This window comes from Cervus elaphus, chromosome 15 (genome assembly GCF_910594005.1).
Source record: "Cervus elaphus chromosome 15, mCerEla1.1, whole genome shotgun sequence".
NCBI classification, from domain to species: domain Eukaryota; kingdom Metazoa; phylum Chordata; class Mammalia; order Artiodactyla; family Cervidae; genus Cervus; species Cervus elaphus.
In genome coordinates this window covers 27,253,619-27,274,415 of record NC_057829.1, presented here as the reverse complement: position 1 = coordinate 27,274,415, position 20,797 = coordinate 27,253,619, and the positions used below count along the sequence as shown (strand labels likewise).

Here is a 20,797-nt window from a genome sequence, read left to right as displayed (position 1 = left end):
GCTGTGTTATCTGAGGGCCCAGAGATACAATACCCTGGGCTAGCAGGACTGCCCAGGCCAAAACTTACTGGGGCCCACCTTTCCAATGCCCTCTCATTGGTGAGATGGGGAGACAGAGGCTGAGAGAGATATGGCACCGTGCCCAATGCCACACAGCAAGGAATGGAAACTGGGTGCCTGACCTTCAGGGTGGAACTGGGCTCTGTCATCCTCATGTAAAAGGAAGCAAGGAGGACAGTGCAGGCCCGCTCAGCACTGGCCCTGCCCAGAGAGGTGAGCAGGGCTGTCTTCCAGCTCACTGACTCCTCTCTCACTCCTGCGGCCTCCCAGAGCTGGGATCAATCCCCACTGCCGCAGATGGACACCACTGCTGTGGCTGCCAAGTGCAGCCATAACGGGTCGAGTCCTAGGAGTTGTTCCTGGAGGCCAACCGATGTCAGCATCTCCAGGAGATGATCAAGAGCTGGGGCCAAAGGTAACTGGAGCAGGGCCTGCTGGTGTGTTCACTGGGGGCACCCCACCCGCCTCCCTGCAGCACAGGCCTCAGAGAACCCGCCACTCAGGGCTGAGCGGGGCAGTGCAGGGCCACAAGCGGTAGCACCACTCACCTGACGGGCCTTTGCCTCTCCATCAGCAGCCCCAACTAGTGACTGGCTGGCCACAGCTCTGCCTCAGGGATCTCACCTGTCCCAGATATATTTCTTCCACCCTGAAGGACTCTCCAGGAGGATGAGGTTCAGACAGACACAAAAACCAGCCACAGGAAACAGCGTGTGAAGAAATGGAAAGGACCCTTTTGGGACTTAGCTCAAGTGCCATCACCTCCCCCAAACTTCTGCTTCTCCCTGCCCCCAGGGGCATGACCCTCCCCCTCCAATCCCCACTGGGGCTTATCCAGGCGACCAGCGCAGCTGCTACTACCCATGACTCTGGTTTCTTTATCCCTCTGTCAAGTTCCTCTCTGAATTCACAGCACTCGGGCCTGGCACAGGGAGGCACCCCGTCTATATCCGATAAACTGGTGAATGAACTGAAAAAAGTAGAACCCCGAATGGTGATAAACGCTGCTAACATTCATCATTTATGGGTCCACGTGCAATGGGCCTCTGCTCTGCTGGCTCCATGCCAGCCCCACGCCATGTCTGGGCCTGGGGAGGAGCCAGGAAGAATCCAGGAGCCCACAAACAACAGCCCTGACCCAACTCAGTTTGGGGGAATAGCTCAGCACGGTCCCCAAAAGATTGCCAGCCATCCTTTCCACTCCTCAGAAGGTGATCTAAGTCTCTGGGAGAACATTCCAGAGAAGCAATCTGCCTCCTTCTGGGATAACACTTCAAACACCACATCCCCGAGCACCAAACCCCAAACCCAGCCTCACAACACTGATGTGTGGGCCTGCAAACCATCAAAAGAGAGGCTACTTTCTACACAGTGGCCCCCACTGCCCCAGAGCATCACTGGGCCATGGGGACAAGCCCCACAACAGTCAGAAACACACCTGCTGTGTCTGGCACCCATCCACAAAAAAAGGAAGACTGGAAGGAAAGACCTCTGCAGGGGGCTGCTTGTGCATCCCTGCAAACAGCAGGGGTGAGTCTGGGGCCCACTAAGTCTCTCCTCTTCAAGCAAACATTTTCTTTGAAGAATTTTGCATTTAGGTTTGGTTTTACATATATGAAAGAGTGCTTTAAATGACCTATTAGTTAAATATCTTCAGAGCCCTCCCCTCTCCAAGCCATCCTACTTCACTTTCTTTTTTTTTTTTTTTTTCAGTGTTCAAGCATTTTATTTAAATCATTTGAGGAATCTCCACATTGTTGCACATACCAGACTGTATACAATTGTAAGGGCATATCACTTGTTCACAAAGATACAGCTGAGCAGTAAGTTGGCAAGTCTAATAAGCTATCTTTAGTAAACTAAAATTTCAAGAACATTCCAGAGGAAACACAATAAAGGTCATGCAAGTTCTAGAATAGTGAATCATGACAAAGCTCACTCATTTTATCCTTTTACCTTCAAAATACATGTGACATCTAAAACCAGAAAAAATCTGACCAGCTGGTTGGCATTAGTCAGATATCCATTTCTTTCAGGAATATTAAGCCCCTTACCACATAATGACTTGTTTGATTGTAAATAACTTAAACCTAACTACAGAAAAATTTTCTGAAGAAATTTACTGCTGTAAAATGTATACCCATTATTCATAATATGCCTTGAAATCACTGAACTTTCATTAAAATGACAAAGCATGATACTTAAACCAGGAATCCCAACTCTGACCTTTTTACTTACACTAAGTATCAGTTCAAGATAAAACACTGGAAGACTGAAACAGACTGAATAGTCAAACAAATCAGTGAGGCTGTATTACTAGATCTATTTTAATTTACATAAATGACACTAAGTTTAAGAATTCACTTTCAAGTACAAGTGATGCTCCCGAAAGATGCACCATGCTGGCCCTTTATATATACTGCTCCTGGTACACAGCTCTACCCTGATACCCACAAAGCAGGCAGATCTGAGGGTAAGAAGCCCCAGATTACAAGCACTTTCTCTAAAACAGACAAGAATGAAAGGACACAAGAGGGAGTGTTGGTGAATGTGACGTGGCGTGGTTTTCCTCTGTGCTCACAGGCTTCCTTGGTGGCTCAGATGGTAAAGAATCTGCCTGCGGTGCGGGAGACCCGGATTCAATCCCTGGATGGGGAAGATCCCCTAGAGAAGGGAGTGGCTACCCACTCCAGTATTCTTGCCTGAAGAATTCCATGGACAGAGGAACCTGGCCAGCTACAGTCCATGGGGTCACAAAGAGTCAAACATGAGTGAATGACTAACACACACACACAGGACCAGTGCTGTCCCACCAGCACAGCTGCAAGATGGGTTTGATCAAGTCAACCCCATTTCTTGAGAAGCTTCGGGATCCCTAGAGCTGGGCTAAGGCCATGGGGCTACGTCTGCCGACCTCCAGCTGCAGGTAAAGGAGCCTGGCCCTCAGGAAGGGCTCACGAGGACAGACCTGGGTGATGAGGTGAGTCAAGTTGGGGCAGGTGGGAGGTGGTGAGGGGCATGGACCAAGATGCTCATGATCACTTCCTAAACAGTTTTTTTTTTTTAATGACAAAAAACAGGCATACCCAGTGCAGAGAAAACTCAGTAATCACAGAAAAGTACAAAAGGCTGCAAATCAAATTATAAGAGCTTCCATCTTCAAATTTTCACAAGGAAGAAGAACAAGCCATTTTGTAGGACAAAATTAATGGAGAAGTGAAAGTTAAGCAACTTGGGCTTAATGTGATAAAATCTTTGATACTGAGACCTCCTCTCTTTTGGAATGGGCCATCACAGGAAGTAGTGAGTGCCCCATCCCTGGAGGCAACCAAGAAGAGACCACATGAACATCCATCAGGGACACCATGGGAGAGGTTCCAATCACAGGGGGATTATCATCTCCATGTCTAAGATCTCTTTCACTTGTGGGAAAGGAGGCCACCCCATACCACCCTGCATGCCCACCAGCCCTTGTGCCAACTCACCCACAGGCGTATCCTCACTGATCAGCAGGTATGTGTCAAAGAAGTGGTTGGTGAAGAAGGGCAGTCGGTTCACCTGGCCTGGAAGTTAGAGAAGAAGAGCATCAGTCAAGTACCCTCATGCCAATTCCATGCGTTCTGCAAGGGGCGCAGAGTAGAGGCTACAATGGGCACTGACTCTGCATCCAGTGCCACGGCCCCTGGTAGCTCGCTGCTCTGCCTCAAGGCAAACCAGGAGTAACTAGGAAGGCAGGCAGAAGGCTGTGAGGTCATTTGGTCAGCCAGGCCAGCAGCCACGTGTAGCTATTGAGCCCTGGTCCACATTAGGATGTGATGAAATGTAAAAATATACATTTTTTTGAAGGTTTTTGAAGACCTTGTATGGAAAGTGAAAGTCTCTCAGTTGTGTCCGACTCTTTGCAACCCTACGGACTATACAGTTCATGGAATTCTCCGGGCCAGGATACTGGAGTGGGCAGCTTTTCCCTTCTCCAGTGAATCTTCCCAACCCAGGGATCAAACCCAGGTCTCCCACATTGCAGGCAGATTCTTTACCAGTTGAGCCAGAAGGGAAGCCCAAGAATACTGGAGTGGGTAACCTATCCCTTCTCCGGCGGATCATCCCGACCCAGGAATTGAACTGGGGTCTTCTTCATTACAGGCAGATTCTTTACCAATTGAGCTATCAGGGAAGCCCTGTATGGAAAAGTGAGTATAAAATATCTCATTCATCTTTTATATTGATTATGTGTGGAAATGATAATACTGTAGCTATACTGGATTATGTAAAATACATTATTAAAATGAGTTGCACCTGTTTCTTTTCTAATGCCATTCCTAGAAAATTTAAGATCACACTTGTGGCTCACACTGTATTTCTGCTGGGCAGCCCAGCTATACACAGAGTGGGAGCTTGGTAAGGAAAAGAGCCGTCTACTTTGTTAACCACTGGAACTCTGGTGCCCAGAATTTGGCTTGGCACAGAGCTTCAAAACTCCTTGGAATTTTTCAGAGCAAGAGGAGTGTCTTTTGTTACTCATAAGGAGTTCCTTTGACCACACCTAAGTTTATGCAATACTTTGGCCACCTGATATGAAGAAATGACTCATTAGAAAAGACCCTGATGCTGGGAAAGATTCAAGACAGGAGGAGAAATGGACGACAGAGGATGAGGCGGTTGGATGGTATCACCAACTCGATGGACATGAGTTTGTTCAAGCTCCGGGAGCTGGTGATGGACAGGGAAGCCTAGTGTGCTACAGTCCATGGGGTCTCAGAGTCAGACACAACTGAGCAACTGAACTGAACTGAAAGTTTATGCAAATGAGGTGATTTTTTTTAATTAAAAAAATTTTAAAGTATGTTAATTTACAATGCTGTGTTAATTTCTGGAGAAAGAAAAGTGATTCAGTTCTTTTCATGTTCTTTTCCACTATATAGTTTATTATAAGATATTGAATATAGTTCCTTGTGATGAATGGTAGAACCTTCTTAGCTATTTATTTTATATATAGTAGTTTGGATCTGCTAATTCCAAATTCCTAATTTATCCCTCCCCCTACCTTTCCCCTCTAGTAACCATAAGCTTTTTTTTTTATGTCTGTGGGTCTGTTTCTGTTTTGTAAATAAGTTCAGTTGTGTCATATTTTAGATTCCATGTATAAGTAGCATCACTGGTATTTGTCTTTGTCTGTCTGACTTACTTCACTTAGTATGATAAACTCTGGTTGTATCCATGTAACTGCAAATGGCATTACTGCATTCATTTTATGGCTGAGTAGTATTCCATTGTATACATGTACCACATCTTCTTTATCCAGTCCTCTGTTGATGGACATTTAGGTTGCTTCCATGTCTTGGCTACTATAAATAATGCTGCTATAAACACTGGGATGCATGTATCTTTTTGAAATAGAGTTTTCTCCAGATATATGCCCAGGAGTGGGAATGCTGGATCATATGGTAACTATTTTTAGTTTTTTAAGGAACCTCCATACTGTTCTCCATAGAGGCTGCACCAATTTACACTCCCACCAATGGGATAGGAGGGTTCCTTTTTCCCAATGAGATGATTTAGAGTGGAGCCTCTACAGAAAACCTCAGGAAGGGGCCAATCACTAAAGACCAAGTGATTTGATGGGAACTTTCAGTCCATCCCCAACCTTAGGGAGGAGGGAAGAGGGGCTGGAGATTTCCAAGATTTGATGAGCTTCCAGGTTGGTGAACACATTGATGTGCTGGAAGGATGGTGCACCTAGAGAAACATGGAAACTCCACCTGATCCCAGCCCCCCCACCCCACACACAGACCTCATCCCATGCATCTCTTCCATCTGGCTGTTCCTGAGTTGTACGCTTTATGCTTTATATTCAACCAGTAAATGTAATAAGTGAACTACTTCCCTGCGTTCTGTGAGTCATTCTCGCTAACTGAACCTGAGAAGGGCTAGGAGGAAGCCCTGATTTATAGCTTGTTGGTCAGAAGTACAGGTGGCCTGGGACTCACCACTAGAATCTAAAGTACAGCTGAACCCCTAAATCTGTGGACTCTGACACTAGCTCCAGGTACTTAGCATCAGGATTGAACTGAATTGTTGGACACACAGTTAGTGTCTGGAGAGTTAGAGAACTGGTTGTTGGTATTGGAAAACACCCCAGTAGGCAAGTGAGGGCACTTCCCCCTCTGACCCTGCCCACTGGGGGCCGGGGGCTGGCCGGTCTCACATGGGGCCAGTATTGTGCAGCACGCACTTTAGCGGCTTGTGCTGGGTCTTCCAGGGGCCCTGAATGTGGATGGGCTACAGCCCTCTCCTCCCTCATTTCCGCGGACCTGGCTCCCTCAGAGTTTAGGCCAGGCCCAAGAACACAGAGGCCAGCACTTCCCTCATTGCCTGAGACCTCCTAGTGGGGAACAGGCAGGACTAGCGGGATTCCCACCCCCACCTGCCTTCACTTAGGCACCAAGCTGTGTCATTTCCGGTTCTGCAAGCATTGTAGCCTCTTTCTCCCCTCCTGCCCTGGACTGCTGGCCCTTCTGCCTTCTCTTGCCAAATCCCTAGTCATTCTTCAAGTTTTTGTCTTAGATGTCTCTTCTTTCAAGAAGCCCTCCCTGACCACTGAATTTCATCCACACCCTTCTACCCTCTCATATGAGGAATCTGGGGCTCCTCACAAATACAGCAGTCTCAGAAACGGGCCAGTGATCAAGGGCTTCCCTTTTGTTTGGAACGTCCCTGCACCTCTTTCTAATCATGCAACCTTCCCGAACCTCAGTTTACTCAGGTGTAGAATAGCGATAACAACAAGACTTAACTTCTTTGCTGTGCTGGGGATTAAATGAGATTACATACATAAAGCGCTTAGCACCATGCTCTCAAACACAGCAAGCTTTCGATAAGTGGTAGCTATGATTAACACCAAGATGGTTAGATAGCATCACTGACTCAATGGACATGAATTTGAGCAAACTCTGGGAGATAGTGTAGGACACAGGAGCCTGGCATGCTATAGTCCATGGGGTCGCAAAGAGTCAGACGCGACTTAGTGAATGAACAACAACAAAAATTAATGACAGTGCTGCCCACGCAGCCAGAGGGGGATGGATCCCTGCTGGGGGACTTGGGCTCCCTGATGGAAAGCGGCTGAGCCAGGGGAGAAGGCTCAGAGGTGCCCAGAGAATATAGGGTGGGCTCAGGCTGGTGGGAGAGGGAAATCAGCCAGAAAAACATCACCCGCAGCAGCATTGTTCTTTTTCAAATTTTGTTTCACACAACCTGCCAATAATCAGCCACTGGGAGTCCTGCATGGGCAGCTGGGCAGAGCCCGGGGGACATGTGTCGCCTGCCACACAGCAAGCAGGACCGAGTTCTGGGAACGGGCTGCTACCCCAGGAAGCCCAGCAGCCTTGGGCTGCCAGTGGGGGCTGGGAGGGTCCTGGGAGGAGTGGGAAAGGGGCGGGCCCACAGGTCACTTGTTCACTTAAAGATACTTTTAAGGCGCAGAGGCTGTGTCCTCCTGCCTCAGGAGCCTTGACGCCTCTGGCCAAGTGGGAATGTGAGTGAGTGTGGCAAGGGGAGGGGACCACAGTGACTCTTCTGCAAGGAAGGGGAGTCCAGTTGCCTGCAACCACGATGCAACCCTCTGTCTCCTCCCCACACAGCTCATTCCCTGCTCTGGCACCTACTGTTCACTCAGCCCGGGACGCCTTCTCCGCACATCCCGGGCCCACTCACACTGATCCTTCCCTACAAAGTAGATGTGAGTCCACCAGCTTTAAATGTTTCAAACACACAAACAAGATTCAAGCTTTAAACCATCACAGGCCTGAGGGGAGAAGGGAGAAGGCGAATTTGGGCTGCATGTGCTGGACGACAGGCCCTCCCCACAAAGGCGAGGAAGGGAAAGATTTGGGAAGGAAGCGAAGCTGGGAAGGTGCAGGAGTGGAGTGGTCAAGACACTCAGTGTGGGAAGGACCAGGTGTCTACCAGGCCAGGAAGCACAACTTCACTCAGAGCTGTGGGATGGGACAGGGAATTCTTGCAGCTCGAGGAACACCGCAAGTGGCAGAGCCTGGACTGGAACCAGGAAGACCCGATTTCAGCCCAAGTCCACCTCCCCAGGCCGCTGCCGGTACCAAGGTTCTCACTGAGGTCCACGTGGGGTAGAGCCCTACGCCCTGCCGCCCAATCCAAGACCAGCAGGTGCCCAGGACAAGGCGCGTGGAGCAGCACCCAGGACTGAGGCCTCGTAAGCCCTGCCACCTGCTGCCACGTGACCTGGGCAAATTGCTCCACCTCTCTGGCCACTATTGCCCAGCCTCAAGATAAGGACAAAAAGCCCTCACTGCCCTCCCGCCCTACAGCTCCCCGTCAGAGGTATCCCGTGCACACCATCACTGTTACGGTGACTGCAGTGTGGCCCCTGGGAGCGCAGCGGTGAGGGGCCTGATGTGGGGAAGCCTGGGGGCTCACCGTCAGGGGCCCCTCACACCCGGGGCCTGTGGGACCCGGCAGGAGGCTCACTGGCCAGGCTAGACAGGGGCAGGGCAGGTCTCCTTAGGCCTTTGCCTCCTGCCTTTCCAATAAGCCCACAGGCCCACAGTGAGGAATGCCAGGGAGCACACGGAAGCAGGCGGGATGTTGGGAGGGGGTGTAGAAATCATTGGCAGAGAGGACAGGCTGACAAAGAGATATGACATCGGGGGGGCATCTGTCCCTAGGCCTGACCTATCACTGACTGCCAGGAACGGGAGGAGAGATCAGCTGGGGCTACATGGCCTCATCGTGCCAGAGGAACCACACTGGCTGCCCCCGACCGGGCCCAGGAAAGGGGACTGTGCCAGCAATGTGTACACATAATTTATACACATAAATACATACATATACACACACATGCAAAGCAGGCTAGCTCACAGGCAGGCTAGAGAATGGCTGGGTGGCCTAGGGAAAGGCCTTAACTCCTTTGTTTTCCGCACCCCATTTTTCTCCTCTTAGAGAGAGGTGCAAATGATAATAAAAGAGCTAACACTTAAGGATGAGATGGTTGGATGGCATCACCGACTCAATGGACATGAGCTTGAGTAAGCTCTGGGAGTTGGTGACGGACAAAGAAGCCTGGTGTGCTGCAGCCCATGGGGTCGCAAAGAGTCGGACTGAGCAACTGAACTGAACTGAACACTTATTTAGCACTTAAGATGTGCTAGGCACTATTCTAAGTGCTTGATATACATATTAATTCATCTGGTCATTCTGACAATGTAAGAAGCAGAGTCCTATTGTCCTTCCTATTTTAGAGAAGGAAGCTGAAACACGGAGAAGCTAAGAAACTTGCCCAAGAGAACCCCCTGGAGAAGTGGGGCTGGAACACAGCAGCTTGGCTCCACGCTGCTGCCGTGTGCCCACTTAGGATGCATGAACAATCTCTAATTTAGAGAGCTCAAGGGGAGACTGCCACCTCTTCCAGGAAGGCAGCCGAGCTCTTAGCACCTGCTTTACTTTTACATGTATATTTCTTTTCAATGGGGTGGGGAGGGTATGAATGTCCAAGCTCATGAAGTCCCTGAGGAGGCTGAGGACATCTTCCAGCAAAGCCAGAGGGTCAGAGCTGGTCTCGGGTGCCCCCTACTGAGGCCTCTGTGAATGGGGCAGAGAGGGGCAGGGGCCTGGATTTTTTGACCAAAGCCCCAGTAGAGGACAGGGACCTGGATGGAGACCCAGTTGGGCCCTGCTCTCTATGACCCTGGGCCTGTTGCTTCTGCAGGCATCAGTTCTCTCCTTTGTGAAGTGGGCCAGGAGTGGAGAGAGGGTCTGAGACCCCTTCCAGATTTGCCCCAAGAGTCTCTGAGGCTGTGCTGTCCTCCTGGGCTGCCTGGGTGGGAGTGAGCTCCCCACTGCAGAGGCATTCCAGCAAAGACTACTCCCAGTCTGGAAGCCAGGACTGGCAACTTTCACGGGACTCTGGGGCAGCAGGACGCCAGCAGCAACCCACCAAGCATGAAGCTCTGGCTTCCTCCAGAGGCTCCCGGCTCCCTGGAGTGGGAGAAGGAGCCGGCCCCCCTCAGGAATGTGCTTGCCTGTGTCGCCTGGCATGCCGTTCCCATAGCTCTTCCCTGAGGGCGCCCTGGCCCTGGGGGACACCGAGCCAGCTGTGCCTGCTGGCCTTCCTTCCTGCAGATCAGAGCTGCTTTGCTCTCGCTGTCCAGGAGAGGCAAATGCCCAGGCCTTCCCTGGCCTCCTCCGTGGGCACTAGAGCTGGCACTGACCTGGCTGCTGCAGGCCCAGGGGAAGGAGGGCTGGTCCTCCCTGCAGGGAGGAGAGACTCCTGGCAGCCACCCCCTCGCTCAGGCTGTTCCCTCCTCCAGGATGCCCTCCATCCCTCTTTCTTAAACAACTTCTCAGTCTTCAGGGCCCAGATGAAACATCTCCCTTCCATCAGGCTCTCCTGTGCCCACAGGCCCAATGGAGTTTTTCTTCTAATGGGCTTCTCTGGAGCTCTGTGCAGCCTTTATTACCACTTTATTCACCCTGCTCATAGCAGTTCCACCCGTGTCTTTCTCCCCGATGAGACTTGACTCCTGAGAATGTCATTTCTTCCATACCCCCAGAGCTGGACAAACAGGAGATGCATAGCAGGTGCTCAGGAGACAACCGTGGAGCTGAAGAGAACCAGGGCCTGTCCCCGCATCCCAGAAGGACAGTTCATTGTCACAGATGCCTCCCTTAGAGCACAAGTATTTCTCAAGGCTCCTCCCCTTCCCTCCTGCGTCCCAGGCCCTGGGGATGGCTGGTATTTTCAGCCCTGTGAATCCTACAGAAGCAACTGAGGCCCAGAGAGGGATGTGCGTGCCCAGTATCACACATAGCAAGGCTGGTCTCTGGAGTCCCAGAGCACAAACCCCAACCACATATCATCAAGCCTGGCCACCCATACCTGCTGTCGGGGGAGAAGGCAGAGGGTTGGACTTACCCCAGCATCCAGAGATGAGCACAGAAAGCCAGACCACAAGGCAGCTGGAGGCTACGTGGCACCTCATGGCTCCTGAGGACAAAAGGGGGAGAGGGTGAGAAGCTGCCTGTTGGAGCTGCCCTGCTCTTCCAGCCCCTCCAGCACTGCCCACCCCTGCTGCTCCCAGGAGAACTGGGTCTCAGACAGGAGGAGACGGAATTGAGGCAAACGGGGGTTGGGGGTGGGGAGAGGGCATGGGGAGGAAGAGAGGGTCTGCAGCCTCTGATTTTGTCATCGTCCAACGCTGGGTATAGCACAGCAGCCTGAGAGTGATGGAGATGAGGGCAGGGGCAACAGTCTCCTCTTTGCCCTCGTGGAGGCGGGTTGCATAGCCTGTGGGCAGAGCTCAGAGGCACAGGGACAGGTCTGTGACATACACTAGGCTCCACGGGTGGAGGAAAGGGCTGCTGCCTGCCACTCTAGGATAGCATTCCTCAAGAACGATGGAACCTGGTAAGTGGGGACAGTTAGGACACAGGCACTGAGCAGGAAGGCAGGGATCTCAGTGTGGCTAGCAGACCCACTGCTCCGACCCCCCCCGCCACTCCCTCAGCTAAAGTGCCCAACAAGCATGTCCTTTCCTGTTTTTATATCTGCATATCATCTCATAACCTTGGATATGAAAGGATGCACCAGGCCACAGTATCCAAAGAGGCAGAGAAGGGAGGTAACTTGCCCAGGGCCCCCAGCAAGTCTGTGGGAAGTTGGATCTGGATTTTTCTGTCTAGCTAAGCTCTAGAGAGATTTGGGATCCAGCAGCCAGAGGCTCAGCAAGGCAGGCTCCCGTCCCTAAGCCTTCAGATGTGGGGATTTGCCCCACCCTTCAAGCCCAGCCCCATGACAGCAGGGCCATGGTCTCTGGTTCCTTATTTCACCTGCAGGCCTCCCTGGAGCCCTGCAGTGACACCAAGAGAGGCCTGCACTCCTCAGCTGGGAATTCCTGCCTCCCACTAAATAGTCTGTTAGTGCTGTCCCACCTCCGTGTCTCACATCAAGCCCACAGCCCAGCCAAGGGTCCACATACCCTCCTTCAGGCAGCGCTTACTATGCCCCTCGCCTGGGAGGCATTACCCTTCCCAGTTCGTAAAGGTCTAGAGGCTGAGAGCCTTAACAATTTGCTCAGAGACCCCCAACTAGTGAGTGGTGAGGTCAGCATCTGGTTCCAAGGTGACGTGCCTCCTGCCTCATCAATACATGATCAGGAAAGCCCTGGGGAGGTGGCGGGAGCTGAAGAAAAGGGCTTTTGTGGAGAGACTTCTACATCTCTGCAAGATCTCAGACTGAGGGCTTCAGAAAGGGCCCAGAGTACAGTCCCTTGGTTCCGGACTTGGAGCCAGCTCCCTCTCCCAGCCTCGTGCGGAGTGCAGGATGGAGCCTGCCCCACACCACACACAGTGGCCCATGGTACCCCGTGTTTCCCTGGAATACTGTACTTAAGATGTTCTAATTATCAGGTGTGAAACAGAAATGTGGGAAAGAAAAGATTCTAAGATGTTTTCACATCATAAAAGACAAATGCCCCCATCATAGCCCTATATTGCCACCCCTTTGTGTTTCCAAAGGTCAAGAGCCTATCCCAGGGGCCAGGCAGGGCACAGAAATGAGGAGACCAGTGGTGGGGAAGACGGCCATTCGGAGGCCACGTGCTCTGTACAAAAGCAACCACTGCTGATGTGTTTCAGCCAAGAGGGAATGTGGGTCCAGTGTGCCCGGAGCTTCCGAGTGTTCTCAATGAAAAGCTGGAAATTTGGCTTTTAATATGAATTCAATTTTTACGTGTTGGCAAATAATTCCATTTTCATGAGCCAAACATGACCCATCTGATGGCCAGAGCAGGCAGCTTGGGCCTGGTATGCATCCTGCAAGGCCTTTCTCCCGAGCCAAGCAGATCCGTTCGCACTACAGACGCGCGTCAGTGATGTGGCTGCTGTTTCTCTTCAGGATGATGGAGATACCCTCTACACAAAAGAAACTCACTTTTCTCATGTCATGATAATTCACACATAACTCTCCAGGTCGACACTGCCATATCCACCTCCTCCATTTTCAGAGCTGGGTAACAGCTCATGGTACGGATGTTCTGTCATGGAGACAAACAGCCCTATTGTTGGGCATCTGGGTGTTTCCAGGTTCCTGCCACACAGGCAATGTTGCAGTGCACATCTCGCCACACATAACTGGGTTGGGACTTTGCTCTTAATCTTAGTTCTCCAATAGTAGCATTAATGGGCCAATTAAATACAACACAGAGCACGTATGTAAACTTCTCTCAGACATTGTCATATTACCTTCTGAAAGGCTGTGGCAATTCCCACTCCCTCCAACAGTGTATGAGAGGGCCTCTGCGCCCACCTGGAAGTCATCCCTCTTTTAAATGGCTGCCAATCGGATGCATGAAAAACAGTATGGCCTTGTTGCTTTAATTTGCATTTCCCTAACTGCCAGCAAGGTTGAACACGATGCCTTTTTCTAAATGTTCAAACCACTTTCCATCTGTTATCTTGTGTTAGCCTATCATATCCTGAGAAGAAGCTAGCCAGCACTGCTAGCATTATCCCTGATTTACAAGTGGAGAAACCGAGGCACAGAGCAATTAAGTGACAATCTGACATCTCACAGTGAGTGAGTGTCTTTTAAAAAAAATCTCCAGCTCTCTGCCTTTGGAAACCAGCTGTTATGAGAATTAAACAACATCTGCTAAGAAGATCATCCACAAATAGCTGGGAGTGCACACGTTCTGCTGGGTGTTGCAGGAAGTTCACAGTGGAAGGAAGGAAGGAAGAAAATGAATGAACACTTACTGGGATTTTCATAGGTACGACTTTATTCAGTCCTCCCAAATCTCTCTAAAATGTAGATATTATAGTCCCCATTTTATAGATGAGGAAATTAAGACTCAGAGAGCTCACCTAGGATTGGACCTGAGTCCCACACCATTTCCATCACACCTTGCTGGGATTCCCAGGTGGCGCTAATGGTAAAGAATCCGCCTGCCAATGCAGGAGAAATAAGAGACATGGGTTTGATCCCTGAGTTGGGAAGATCCCCTGGAGGAGGGCATGGCAACCCACTCTAGTATTCTTGCCTAGAGAATCCCCATGGACAGAGGAGCCTGGCAGGCTACAGTCCATGGGGTCAGAGTCAGATATGACTAAAGAGAGTTAGTGTGCACACACACACACACATGCACACACACTCACACACACGTGCTGCTGCCCACCCCCACCCCGCCCACCCTGTTTACTAATCTATAAAAGAGGAAGCCGTGGCCCCTCCCTCAAGGAGGACAATACACAACACAACCAGATGCAGGATGAATGTGACACAAAGAAGTGAGTGCGTGTGCACAACACACAGGCGTGTATAATGCAACTCCCTTTCCACGTGCTGGCTTAGGCTCTGACGCTGCTGGGCAAGCACCCTGTCCCCATCCTCTCTCCTTAAACATCTGTCTCCCCTTCAGAGGCACTCACACTGCCTCAGTGGACCCCTCTGTCAGTCAACGGCAGCCAGGTAACGTTCTCATTCGGCAGGATTGGCAGAGACCACCTTGGGAGCATCCCAAGCCGGGACAATCTGCGCTCCATCCTGACTCTCCATCCTCCCTTGGGGCAAGGCAGCATGGACACTAGGTCGGGGAGTACAGGCTCCAAAGGGTAAAGCAGAGTGGCCAGGACAAAGTGGGTCCGTCCCACCGCTGGGTTTTCCCAGCAATCCCAGATCTTACTCTTCCTTTTGTTCCTTCGGCCACGAGGAGGAAAGCAGGGTCCAGAGAGAACAGAGGGTGGTGGCTATGAGAAGAAGCACCTGGGCCCCCACCTCCAGGTCAGGTGTCGCAATGATGCTGCCTTGGCCTGCCAGCATTCCCTCAGTGCTGGGGCTGCAGCGAGCGGCATGGGTCCCCTGGGAGAGCCTGACCTCGCTCCACCCTATGCAACAGCTGTTCCCCCAGCCTCCTGGCCCTCTGCCCTCCCCGCAGCAGAGCTCCATGGCCTCCTCCACCCTGGGAGGCTGTGCCTCTCTGAGCTCCCAGCAGCCCCCACCTGTCCCTGCTGGACCAGGGAACCCAGACACACACCCTTCTGTGCTGGGCTTCTTGTCTGACCTGGGATAGGTGCCAGAGACCTGCCCCAGAGGTACAAGCAGTGTTAGAGCTGTCTGCCCCAAAATCCACTCTGGCAGGAAGCTTTCCAGAAATCTCTGAAACATACCCACTGCCAAGAAGATCCAAAGCCCTCAGGCTGCCAATTCCAGCAACTTTTTTCATGCCAAGCCCAGTACCAGGCACCGTGGGAGGATAAGGAGCCATGAGAATGGCTGCAGATGTGGGTGAGGTACCAGATAAGCAATCGCGCCTGTCGCTGTCCGAGGCCAGGTGAACAGAGAACTCTCGAGCCTTCCCGAAGAGCTGAGATGTGAGCTGCACAGAGTTTAAGAGGCAGAATGTCAACGTCTACTGAGAGCCTATTACATGCCAGCCACTGTGTGTTCTGCACTCTGGGGCTCAGGCAGGTAAAGCTTGAGGTCACAGAGCTAGTAAGTGGCCAAGCCCAAGGTCTCCTAGCCTCAGCCCCAAGCCTTGCTGAGCTCAGACATGTGTCCCAGGGCAGGCCCAGGGTGAGGGCCTGGTGGGAAGGCTCTGGGCAGGATCCTGCATCTACTCAGAGGCCAGGAAGTCAAGCCTGGGTCAGAATCCAACATGGTCCACAGCCACAGTATATAGGAGCCAGCAGCAAGGCCACGTTAATGTGCCAAGAAGAAGAGGCACAGTTAGGGCTGGCGAGCAGGATCCTGTTTCCGCTGTCCCTCCATGCTGTTGGCATCTGACAGACATTGCTCTGGAACCAGTACCAACAAGAGAATGCATGCACCACCAGGGTGACCAAGTCCCCTCCTCTGCACCCTCATGTCTCCTCCAGCACCAGCCCTGAGAGGTTAACACCTTTGTCCCTGGAAGGAGTGGACAAAAAACTGTCCTCGATTCAAGGCAGCACCCCCTCCCCACCCTGGCCTTCACCTTGTCCTGACTTCAGCCCATAAAGACCTGCTACTCATGGAGGCCTGGGCTGAGGGCCAGCAGGGGAGGCTCTGGCAGATGGTACAGTTATAACATCGAGGGAACTGACCCACAGAGGAATGACCCCCAAAATCAAATCAGAGCCTCATGTACACCTGAGAGAGCCTGTGAGCTGCAGGGTAAAGCTTCCAAGCCAAGTGTGGGGCAATGTCTACCCCAACATTACCTGCTGTGGGCCAGGCGTGGGCACGGTGCTAGACCCTGCCATACAAACTAAAGACCTGGCCAAGAGGGAGCTGGCATCCCCCCCGGGAGACCAGCACAAACAGCATCGGTGAGCAAGTTCTACAGTGTGCTGGGGATGATACGTGCTAAGGAAAGAGAAAAGGAGCAGGGCAAGAGGTCTGAGTACCTCTGAAGATAATCTATGAACCCATGCTTGAAGAAACAGGAGAGTGAGCCATGCTACCTGGGGAAAATGCCTTCTGGGCAGAGACAACAGCCTGTGCAAAGGCCCTGAGGCAAGACGAGCTAGCATCCCTGAGGAATGGTGAGGAGGCCAGTGCAGCTAGTGGAGTGCACTGTGGGGAGAATCGTAAGAGATGAGGGCAGAGGGCAATGGGCCCACCATGGGCACCTTATAAACCAGGGACATGAGTAAACTGGGAGCCGTGGTCTTCAGACAGCCAAGACAGATGAGAATGACTCAGGGGTTAAAGGAGTACACTGGCTGCGGAGACGAGGACTCACTATGAAGGGTAAGGGCAGATACAGGCAGACAGGTGTGGAGGCTGCCACAGTGATGCAGGCCGGAGGGGACGGGGGCTCTGGCAGGGACTCAAGCAGCAAGTCTGAGATCTGGCAGATGGGGACATTTTCAAAGTAGAACTCAGAGTTTCCTGCTGGAATGGATAGAGCTGCACGAGAAAGAACTGAGCCAAGGGTTCTGGCCCAGGACAGGGAAAAGCTGCTGCCGGGACCGACCAAGGAGCAAGATTTGAAGCTCAGGCTGGGACGGAGCGAGTCTGGAATGGCCGGTGACCACCAACCAGTGATGCTAGACAGGGAGGAGGACACCCTCAACTAGAGCTCAGGCCTGAGGTGGGGCCACAGATGTAAATGTGCGTGTCACCAGCACTTGAAGCCACCAGAGGGACAAGATCTCTGTGCCCCACACCTTTGAGCTGAGGCAGCTCGGCTGAAAACAAAGGAATACTTGAAACCTGTGTGAGGAGCCTAAAGACGTGTCTGCCCTCGTGGCCCAGCAAGTCTAGAACTTTAGCTGAGGAAACCATCATGGCTGAGCACAGACACTCAGCCACAGGATGTCCATGGCTGTGTTATTTACGACAGTGGCACAGCCCAGACACCCTCGGGGACTGGTTCAGTGGTGGATGCCCACAGAAAGCACGCAGAGGATTGTGTATGGCTTCGAACATGTGTGCACGTGTGTCTGTGTGGGATGCACATACAGGACAGTCATGTGAAACAGTGGTTTTATCTGACTGGTAAGGTTATGACTGATTTTATATTCTTCCACATACGATTTTCATTTTCCTCATTTTCTATAATACACACTCAACGTTTTGACAATCAGAGACCTAACTTGTGTCCACCCTACCAAAGCGCTGCCAGCAGCCCATGAACAGACAGACAACTCTGATTAGGAAGCTTCTTCCTCCACTCCGCTGAGCCCTGCCCCAACCCCTACACCCCCAGGCCTGCAGTCCTCTGAATGCCAGAGGAGACCCTTAGAGCTGGGTGGGTCCTTGATGGTCTTCAGGTTAACCACACCCCTCGGCAGCTGCTCAGACCCTTCTAGGGGCAGGAGTTCCCTCCCTCCAGGGCAGAAGTCCCAGCTCAGAAGACAAGCCTCTTGGCCTTCAGGCCCATGCTGCGGACAGGAGGTCTAAGGAGGCCCATCATCAAGAGGACTCCACCTGCTCCACCAATGGAGACCCAAGAACAGAAGAGAGGGCTAAAGCCGAGGCTTTGGCGACCAGGCCCAGGTCTGAAGCTTGGGCCTGTTCTGAGCGCTCTTCTTTCCCAGGGTAGGGGGCTGGGGCAGAGGAACACCAACAATTTCATAGCAGGGGAAACACTAGCAATTTACAAGTAAAATGAGCGCCCTAATGTATTTCACTCCCTCTCACACACATGCAAGCTCTGAACTGCTGCAGGGGATGTCCCTTCACCCAGTGGGGCCCCTGGCCCAACCCTGGAGGGTCCCTCCTTCCCATCCCCCCTTTCCCCAGGTGGGAGAGTGTCAGATTCCTCCCAACCTTCAGGGGTTTCACCAAAAGCCTCTGAACCAAACCTGAGAAGCCAGGCAGCCTGGCTTCCTGGACAGACTGGAAAGCCTGCCTCTGCTGGGTGCGGAGCAAAGCCCTCTCCCCTCTTCCCAGAAACCAGCCCACTCTTGGCTCAGCTCCTGGGTGGGACCCTCCTGTCCCCATCTCCCACCGCTCCCCGCAGCAGCCCAGTCAGGACGCAGGGGCAGAGGGTGCACTCAGTGTATGGAGAGGCAGCACTTTCCGTCCCAGCAGCAAGGAGCCAAGAAGGAACCGAGCAGAGGGGGAGGGAAAGGGCAGGAGGGGACATCTGAGCAGCATTTCAGCTTCTCAGGAATGAGAGATTTTCACAGCAGGGTGCCACGATGTCGTTTGAACTGTTATGAATTCCCATAAAATCAGACGCACTCAACTTTGAATAGAAATACAGAAATACACTGCAGAAATCAAAGACAATTTGGGGATTATTCACCACCACTACACACAGAGATGTTCGTGCATGCGAGGAGGCACCTGCAGACACACCATTAGGGCCCCTGATGGAAAAGCCACGGTCGGCCACCGACCGCCATGCTTCAGAGTCCACACCATCCAGGCCAGGCCGCTGGCTGGGGAGGCTGCTGGGATGGGAGGGCACTTACAGGGACCCTACCCAGAAGGAGGGGAAAGACCTCCTGGTGGCCATTCTGTTCTTGTGCCCTCCCCAAAGTTCCCACTGGATGAACCAGGGTCCGAGATAGGGGGAGGCACGTGAGTCAGGCAGGACTGGGAAGGGCATAGCCTGAGACCCCCATGGGGGCATCTCAGGTGGTCCAGCATCCTCCATGGGAGGCCTGGTATCCTGAGTCCCCTCAACCTATACTTCAAAAAAAATCATCCAGCAGGAACTATATTTTATTCTGTCCTTTCTGGAAGTCACACACAGACATGGTACACAAGTGCACAGGAGGTGTTGAGCAGGAAGGGAGTCTCCCTTCCACCCAAGCCCACACCTTTCCAGAGGCAACCAGCAATTTCTGAAGTATTGTAGGTACACGTGAGGACATAGCACATAGGTCTCTCCTCTTAAAAAAAAAGCTAAGGGCTCTTCACGCTCTCCTACTCCTAGCTGTCTCACATGACAACGTATCCTGAAGGTTGTTCTATCTCAGTACACACAGAGCTGCCTTGTTATTTTTAGCAGCTGCAGAGTGTTCTATATGAAGAGACCATAATTAACCCCTGCTGATGGACATGCTGGGCATAACAAATACCCTTTTCTAACAACTTTAGAGATGACTCTACATGACTCTGATGGGCATCACCAGATGGTCAATAATGAAATCAGATTATGTTCTTTGGAGCCAAAGATGGAGAAGCTCTATACAGTCAGCAAAAACAAGACCTAGAGCTGACTGTGACTCAGACCATGAGCTCCTTATTGAAAAATTCAGGCTTAAATTGAAGGAAGTAGGGGAAACCACTAGGTCATTCAGGTATGACCTAAATCAAATCACTTATGATTATAGAGTGGAGGTGATAAACAGATTCAAGGGATTAGATCTTGTAGACAGAGTGCCTGAAGAACTATGGATGGAGGTTCATAACACTACACAGGAGGCAGTGACCAAAACCATCCCAAAGAAAAAGAAATGCAAGAAGGCAAGGAGGTTGTCTGAGGAGGCTTTACAATAGCTGAGGAAAGAAGAGAAGGCAAGAGAGAAGGGGAAAGATACACCCAAATGAATGCAGAGTTTCAAAGAATAGCAAGGAGAGATAAGGCCTTCTTAAATGAACAATGCAAAGAAATAGAGGAAAACAATAGAACAGGAAAGACTATAGAGATCTCTTCAAGAAAACTGGAGATATCAAGGGAACATTTCATGCAACGATGGTCATGATAAAGGGAATAAATAAATGGAAAGGACCTAACAGAAGCAGAAGAGATTAAGAAGAGGTGGCAAGAACACACAGAACTATACAAAAATTGTCTTAATGACCCAGATAACCACAACGGTGTAGTCACTCACCTACAGCCAGACATCCTGGAGTCTGAAGTCAAGTGGGCCATAGGAAGCACTACTATGAACAAAGTTACTGGAGGTGATGGAATTCCAACTGAGCTATTTCCTAAAAGATGATGCTGTGAAAGTGCTGCACTCAATATGTCAACAAATTCAGAAAACTTGTCAGTGGCCTCAGGACTGGAAAAGGTCAGTTTTCATCCCAATCCCAAAGAAAAGGGCAATGCCAAAGAATATTCAAACTACCATACAATTGCGCTCATCACATTCTAGCAAGGTTATGCTCAAAATCCTTCCAGCTCGGCTTCAGCATTACGTGAATTAGGAACTTTCAGATACACAAGTTGTGTTTAGAAAAAGCAGAGGGACTAGAGATCAAATTGCCAACATTTGTTGGATCATGGAGAAAACAAGGAAGTTCCAGAAAAACATCTACTTCTGC

The 20,797-nt window shown here is 51.3% G+C and overlaps 1 protein-coding gene across 8 annotated transcripts in view; it reads right to left on the bottom strand.

The window, feature by feature from the left end:
- Positions 1 to 20,797, bottom strand: part of CDH23 (cadherin related 23) — a 433,102-nt gene that overhangs the window by 374,078 nt on the left and 38,227 nt on the right. For all 8 annotated transcript variants that reach the window (XR_006345354.1, XM_043925746.1, XM_043925738.1 and 5 more), the window contains exons 2-3: positions 11,006 to 11,077; positions 3,546 to 3,623 (exon numbers count right to left, since the gene is read on the bottom strand). Coding sequence is in view for 7 of the 8 variants with exons in the window: in XM_043925746.1 (XP_043781681.1) it covers positions 3,546 to 3,623; positions 11,006 to 11,072 (145 nt within the window). In the remaining variant the exon portion in view is untranslated. The remainder of the gene's footprint in view (positions 1 to 3,545; positions 3,624 to 11,005; positions 11,078 to 20,797) is intronic.